Source organism: Lacerta agilis, chromosome 13 (assembly GCF_009819535.1).
Source record: "Lacerta agilis isolate rLacAgi1 chromosome 13, rLacAgi1.pri, whole genome shotgun sequence".
In the NCBI taxonomy this organism is placed as follows: Eukaryota; Metazoa; Chordata; class Lepidosauria; order Squamata; family Lacertidae; genus Lacerta; species Lacerta agilis.
Genome location: NC_046324.1, coordinates 710,189 through 717,529, shown reverse-complemented (window position 1 = coordinate 717,529; position 7,341 = coordinate 710,189). Strand labels below are relative to the sequence as shown.

General features: G+C 45.5%; 1 protein-coding gene across 1 annotated transcript; it reads left to right on the top strand.

Moving 5' to 3' along the window:
• The first annotated feature begins 690 nt into the window (after positions 1 to 690).
• SH2D7 (SH2 domain containing 7) lies at positions 691 to 7,102 on the top strand. Its single transcript, XM_033167593.1, has 5 exons — positions 691 to 833; positions 1,213 to 1,302; positions 3,788 to 3,953; positions 5,140 to 5,364; positions 6,116 to 7,102. The coding sequence occupies exons 1-5, from the start codon at positions 691 to 693 to the stop codon at positions 7,100 to 7,102; spliced, it is 1,611 nt and encodes a 536-aa protein (XP_033023484.1).
• The last annotated feature ends 239 nt before the right edge of the window (positions 7,103 to 7,341 follow it).

Sequence of the window (7,341 nt, the reverse complement as noted above, 5' to 3'; positions counted from 1 at the left end):
TAGAAGATTAAACGGTGAGGTATTATTATGATGATGCATTTTTAGCAACTGTTGAAGATATAATTGAATGTAATTATACAATTGTAGTTAATGTTTTTTTTGTAGGAGAAATGGTTATAAAATAGACTAAGGATACAAACTCGAAGGTGAAAAGGCAGGGGAAGTCAAAAGTCAAGATATGGAATTAGAAATTTTTTTTTTTTCCTAGAAAGATGCAATAAGAAAGCTTGACATTGTTTGTATTTGTTTTATTTGTTTTGCATTTGTTTATTGTAGGTGTGGGTGTGGGTATATGTTTGTTATAGAAAAATGCCAATAAATTCTTATAAAAAAAAAAAGGAAATTAAATAAGGAGTAGGAGAGCTGTATGTGTCACCTGGAGCTCCTTGGAGAAAAAGGTGGGATAAAAATGCAACAAAATACAATAGCTAGAGGTTCCTGCTCTGTCAGACAATTTGAAAGTCACATGAGTTGCCCCAAAGTAAAGTTGCATGCCATCCCTGCCACTGAGGAAACATGATCCTCTGTTTATATTTTAACTCTTTGGAAAAGAAAGCTGTAAGCAAATGAGATCTCTAGAAGGCTATAATACAGACCACGCAACTCTTCCTTTGCTTCCTTTCCTCCCCTCCCCCTTTCAGCTATTTCCATCTCTGGATAAATAATAGGCACCAGCAATTTGCTCGAGGGATGGAACCCAGCCTGGAAATTGAGAACCAGCCCTCTGAGATGCTCAAGGACCTGGTGCTGAGATGGTTTCTGCAGACGCAAGTTCCTCTTATGTTACAGGACAGCAGCTTGCCAGAATGGTTCCATGGATTCATTACAAGGAAGTAAGGAGAAAAGCACTGAAATGAATGTTTTAGTTAATTGCCACTGTCTTCTGAGCTACATGATTTGGGATTGATGGGAGGCTGTTGGTTTTGTGCCTTTCTCTTTTTATTAAAAAAAGAAAATGTGCTTAACAGTAGAGTCCATGATAGGGTTGCTGTGGGTTAGTGAATAGATCCTCGGAAAAGGATTTATGAGACCCACTTTTCTTGAGGACTTTTAAAAAATGCAAACTGATGTGGAGATGTTGAGAACTGAATTTACAATTGGAAAAATTAGAAATGGAGAAAAAACTAAAACTGACAGAATCTTTCATGTCTAACCTCTACTTCTGTACCAAATGAGGCTGGGACATTATAAAAGAAGCTGTCCTTTGTACAGGCAAACTGAAGAGCAGCTGAAAGAAAAAAGCTTTGGCAGTTTTCTCATCCGATTAAATGAGAGATCGTTTGGATACATCCTCTCCTACAGGTAAGCTTTTGAGTTTAGATTGTCTCTTTGGGCTGGAAAATGCCACCATTTTCAAATTGTCTTATGCTAGGTGTTTGTTAGTTTGTTTGTTCTGTTCCAGAAGAACATCATGTAGTGGACAGATAGAATCGCTGCTCTCGCTCTCTGCCATTCTCCTCCAATAGGCAGTCCGCTTTCTGTGGCCACCCAGTCCCCATGGGGTGGTTTGGGTGGATTGCCACCCCAAGGGTTGCTGCCTCTATACAAATCTGGTGTTCTTCTGAAAGCCCTGGGACCCTTCAGGCCTCCTGAAAGCTTTCTCTATTGTGTGTAGATGCTCCTAGGTAGACTACTTAGGGAGCAGCGTGTGTCACCTGAGCACTGGAAAGAGAAGGAATGATGGGGCAACCGGGAACGAATTCCAGAGATGCATGTAATTTGAGGCCACTGACTGCAGTCAGGAGGAAATGCAATACATCTCTCTCAGTTGTCCCTCCTAAGACTGAATTGAATCAAGTTCTACTCAGAATAGACCTGCTGAAATGAGCAGAACTAAGTTAGGCATGTCCATTAACTTCAGTAGATTTACTCTGAGTTGATTTTGAATCAATTTCTGCAGGTGGTGAGATCCATTGGTGATATTGTTTGGCTCTGATGACACTGAAATTATTATTTTGACCATAGGTTCTTAACTGGGGTGGGGATGGATCCTGGTCTACCAACCTTAAGAGATTGTTTGGTAAATATATGGGATATGGCAGCTTCCCACTGGCAACTTGCCCTGTGGAACTCTATGTCAGTAGAGATTCAGCAAGAACTATTTCTGCCTTCTTTCAGCCACCTTCTGAAAAACTGTATGGTGACTGGTGTGGCTAGGAGCCATTGATAGCCTTATTCTCCATGGATTTGCCTAATCTTTTTACAGCCTTCTGAGTTGGTAGCCATCACTTTGTGGGGAAAGTGCCTTCTCCTCTCAGGGTGCCATTTGTGATGTCCTCGGCATGGCCAGGACATGGCATGGACACCTCCGCCCCACAACTGTGAGACCCTTGAAGCTTTGGTGCTGCCAATTTTGTTGCAGAGCAGGGGTGGCCTCTAGGTGATGTTGGACTCCAGCTCCCAACAGCCTTAGCCAGCAGGACCATGGGCCAAGATTGCTGGCAGTTGCAGCCCAGTGACAACAGGAGTGACATTCCTATTGTGGAGCCTGGCTCCCCTTCAAAGCATCACTTTCTGTGGCAAAAGAGCAACCCTAGACCTTATACAGTGTGGTGTATTGGTTGAGAGCGGTAGACTCGTAATCTGGTGAACCGGGTTCGCGTCTCCGCTCCTCCACATGCAGCTGCTGGGTGATCTTGGGCTAGTCACACTTCTCTGAAGTCTCTCAGCCCCACTCACCTCACAGAGGAAGGGAAAGGAGAATGTGAGCCGCTTTGAGACCCCTTCGGGATATCAAATCCAAACTCTTCTTCTTCTTCTTATACAGCCAGTTGTTCAGAGAAAACTGACTCCTGGTGCTAATCGAGACCATTCAGATAGTTTGCTAGTCATACCACAAATGGTGAAAGAGACACTCATGCAAATTCAGACGTGTTAGTGTGTCGAAGGCCCTTGATGAGTCTCTGCATGGTGGCTTCTGTCATTGTGGCTCATTTGTTGTCAGATGAAAACCGTTTATTGCACACCCAAAGCCTTATGACGGGCTCTGTCCATCTCTTTTCTCAAATGCTCTGTCTGAATTCAGCCCTTCTGTGGTGACTTTCCATGAAGAGGTCTCCTTCTTATACAGAAGGTCAGTATTCAGGCTACTGGTGCTGCTCTGCTTAAAAGAATTAAATATATGATGAGAAGCCGAGAGCGCAGGCGACACAGTCACCTCTCCCACGAGAAATGGAGTCTTTTTCCAATGTATTGAAATAATAAGGTAAACCCTCATGTGCTATGCAGAACCTTGTGATGTTAATTTATTACGTTTGATTTTGGTATGGAAATTTGTTTACCGCTAGATATCCTTTCTACTTTTACTTTATTTGGCATCTGATATTATACTTGCTTTACATGTATGGTGTATTGAGTTGTGGACCATACAATGTCAAACAAGAAAGCTATTGTTCCTTTCTGAATCTCTCAAACATTTCTATTGTATTGAGGCAACCCAGGCAGATGCGCAAGATATAAATAATAAAATTATTATTATTATTAAAATATATATTTTAAATGTATGGTGTGGATGTGACTGAGGTTAAGTGCTTTGCTAATTCAGGTTGAAATTTTAAATGAGGAGGACATTGGAAGCATCCCTGGTCAAGCCCTGTTTGCAGGCTGTGCATGAAGCTGAGTTGCCCCAGTCACAATCGAGGACATGAATCATGTTCTCTGAAGCTGCCTGAGGGTACAGCACCTGTCGCTAATGATGCGCCCAGATCTGCTCCCCTTGCCTTCACTCCTAGACCAGTGGAAATTCTTCTTTGCCTAGTCCTAAAAGGGGCACTTCTTTTGACTGCAGGGGAAAAGATCGATGCCGCCATTTTGTCATCAGTTGTCAACGGAATGGATGTTATGTCATATCAGGGGACACCCAGACCCATCCAAGCCTTGCGGAGCTCATAAGTTACTACCAGACTTCCAAGATAGAGCCTTTCGGAGAAAATCTGACTACAGCCTGTTCAAATGTGAGTCAAGCATTAGAGACTCTGTTTCAAAAATATAATCCTTCCTATAGTCATCCTGTGAACTGAATTGCAGATCTGAGCATTACATTTTGCCAAAAGCAACCACAGATAGAGTCATCCTGTTGCTTTTAGCCAAGTATAGCAATGTGATCAGCAATCCAGTTCATCTGGACGTGGTGGTACCCTAAAATTGGATAAGCACCCCTTTATGTGCCCAGATGTTTCAACACGTTTTATTTTAACTTTCTGATATAATTTGCAGGATTTTGCTGGGTTTTATTGGGGGGTTGGGGTGCATTTTCATGCTTGATCTTTGTTGTTTTTATGTTTTATTATCTTTGTTATTGGAGTTTGATCCTGAAGGTTGGACTAGAAAACACAAGTCTAGGGCATAGTCTCCAACTGCCCCCCAAATGCCGGGACCGTCACAAAAACCCTTAAGCCACCACAGCTTCTCACTTTCTCGTGCAGAGTCCCAAATTCCCATCTTCATAGAGATACGCTAACTGCAAATGGCTCGGTGTTGGGGGAAGCGGGGGGAGAGAGAGTTGCCAAGTGAGGCCTCCTCCTCCTCCTCCTCCTCCTCCTCCTCTGCCACCTCCTTTGCCAGAGTTGGAGAAGGTGGGTGGAGGGAAAGAGGGGAAAGTCTTGCGCCAGGCCTGAGGGAAGAGAAAGGGGGAGTGGCACAAAGGGGCCACCACTGCTGACACTGCCAGTGCCACCATGGGAGGCTTTGACGCTCCGGCCTGGCAGCCCCTGGCAGCCACCCATCCAGCTGCCATGCTGAATAAAAACAATAAGGAGACCCTGGGAAGGAGCAGGCCCTGGGGGTATTGGGGTGGTTGGGAAGGGTGTGGCTGGCAGGGTGCAGGCAGGCCTGGGGTGGGGGTGGGGTTTGAGGGGTGTGGGGTGGGCAAGGAGGTTATGAGGGTCGAGGGACACTGGGCCTTGTATTCTTCCAACTGCAGGGGTGCTCCAGGCAAGGATTCATTTAACTTCTACAGCTGCCTGCAAACTCCATGTGCTAACATTTAAGGCTGGGGAAATGAAAAGTTGAGAGAAACTGAAGTGACGTATTTCCTGGAGCAAAGGTCCATCTAGTTCAGCATTCCATTTTTCCTCCAAATCCTCTTGCAAATCTAACTACTGTTATCCCGCTTGTTATTTCTTTTCCACATCCTGATAGCAAGAGGAAAGAAGCATCTATGATGAAATCTCTGTGCATCAGCCAAGAGCTTTCCAGCAAAGCTCTACAAGCAGCACTTCGGAGCTGACCAGAGAAGTGTCTGGCAGCTCACCAGCCACCAGGCCAGCAAAAGAAGACAGCAGCCCCCGGCCAGTGACACCCAGGAAAAAGCTTCAGGAGCAGCAGAAGTCTTTGTCAAGGGAGAACCGGAATCTGTGCCCAGAGGTAGATTTTTCTTGAGGAAAAAGCTCTGAGTGGCTACTGTTAGAAAGATGCTGCAGGGTTTTGTGACGGTGGTTTTTAGTAGTTTAAATGGCTTTAAATAGACCAATTACTAAAAGAGGCAAACCCTCTCTCCACTTAAAAGTTGGGAGAGGAAGGTCTTCAGTAGGTGCCGAAAAGGTAAGAGAGACAGTGCCTAATATTCAAGGGGAGGGAATTCCAAAGAGGAGGTGCGACCACACAAAAGGCCTGCTTCCTACGTTGTGCAGAATGGATCTCCTGGTAAGATGGCATCTGCTGGTCACCCGCACCTGAAGAGCCCAGTGATCAACTAGGTATAGAAGGGGTGAGGCCATCTTTCAGGTATCCTGATCCCAAGCTATATAGGGCTTCACACACCAAAACCAGGAACATAGCTGGCAGCCAGTGAAATTCTTTATGTAGGTTCACCTTTAAATGTAAACTGAATCAAACGTTTCCTCCACCCCTCGTGACTGCGAGGCAGCATGGCTGTGTTCTGCCTCTACTGTGGGGGTGATGTGCCTCCAAATGCTAGTTGCTGGAAATCAGAAGTGGAGAGCAGTGCTCAGGTCCTGCCTGAGGGCTTCCCATAGGCATCCAAGTTGGCCACTGTGGAATGGATGAGCCAATGGCCTGATGTTCTGTCCTCTCTCATCTTGAAATCCTTGTTTAAGAACTGGACATTAATCTCAGCCATTTCTTCTTGCTTTCCTGCCCCTTTCCATCTCACCAGGACCCTGAAGCAGCCCCACCGGTGCCAGACAAGAGCTGCTTGCTAATAGCAGAATCCTTTGAGGAAGACTTTGGAACCAAAGGAAGCATTGCTTATTCAGCAGTGAAGAAACACCCGTTAGACAACATGAGCCTGGAGGTGCCAAAAGACATGTGCAAAGTGTTGGTGGACAATTTGCCAAAGCCTGAAGAACCCGGCCCAGTTAGTGCCTCTCCCTACAAGAAAAAAACAAGTACCGTGTTTGCATTGACTAAGCAATCTGATAGACTATATGGCAAAAAAGTCACAGAAAACTCCCACCCAGAAACTACTTACTCCATAATTAGCCGAGACCAAGACAAGAGCTGTTTGGCATTCCCTGCCCCCACCAGTGGTCCATCCTCTGTTGCTACACCCAAGAAAGCAATGCTAAACCCTCCTGCTTCAGCTCCTCCCAAGCTGTCTCCTAAGTTACCTAATAAGCCTGTGACCTCCTCAGAACTCCGGGGATCGCAGTCTCCATTTGTAGCCTATGCCAGCTCTCTTGTGTTTGAGAAGGAGCCTCGAGAGCCAAACCACTCCAAGAGTTTGCCAGATTTGCCAAGGGGAAACAAGTATGGGCAGATCATTAAGATGAAACACCCTAAATCCACAGCACCCCTCCATGGTGATGATCTTGATGAGGCAAGCAATACTTATGAACAGATTCCTTTTGGATGGTCAAAGGGCATCACCCATGACCCCGATTCAGAAAAGCTTCCCCAGTCTTCACCAATACAGCCCAAAGAGACTTACGATCAAATCTCTACAAAGACTGGGCGATCCTCTAAGGCACATGTCTATACTGTGAATCCATGCAAAAAGAGCCCTGATCCATTCTCCAAAGCCTTTTCCTCAAAAAGGAATGTCTCCACTGCAGACAATACCTATGAACAAATTCACTTCAGTCCTGGAAAAGAAGCAGAATGCAAGCCAAACCAAAAGGTAAACTCTACTCAGCTTGCATGAAATAGCTCTGCTCATCCAAACCCAGCCACAGTCCAAATCAGACCCTGTTGCACTTGCACCCCTTTAATGTCACCCGGGATGGAACAGGGCCCAATCTTTCCGCCAGATCCCCACTCCAGCAATAAGACTCCAGATCCCTCCCACCTGCCCAGATTTTGGATTTGCCATTTTGGGGTGAGGGATAAATCGATATGTGCCCTCTCCACCCCCACCCCGTGCCTTTCTGGTGCCCAGCACAC

Excerpts from the sequence above, each read along its gene's own strand:
- SH2D7 (XM_033167593.1), top strand. The coding sequence starts at position 691 with ATGGAACCCAGCCTGGAAATTGAGAACCAGCCCTCTGAGATGCTCAAG. Across the intron at positions 1,303-3,787 it reads GGATACATCCTCTCCTACAG|GGGAAAAGATCGATGCCGCC; the intron begins GTAAGCTTTTGA and ends TTTTGACTGCAG. Across the intron at positions 3,954-5,139 it reads TGACTACAGCCTGTTCAAAT|CAAGAGGAAAGAAGCATCTA; the intron begins GTGAGTCAAGCA and ends ACATCCTGATAG.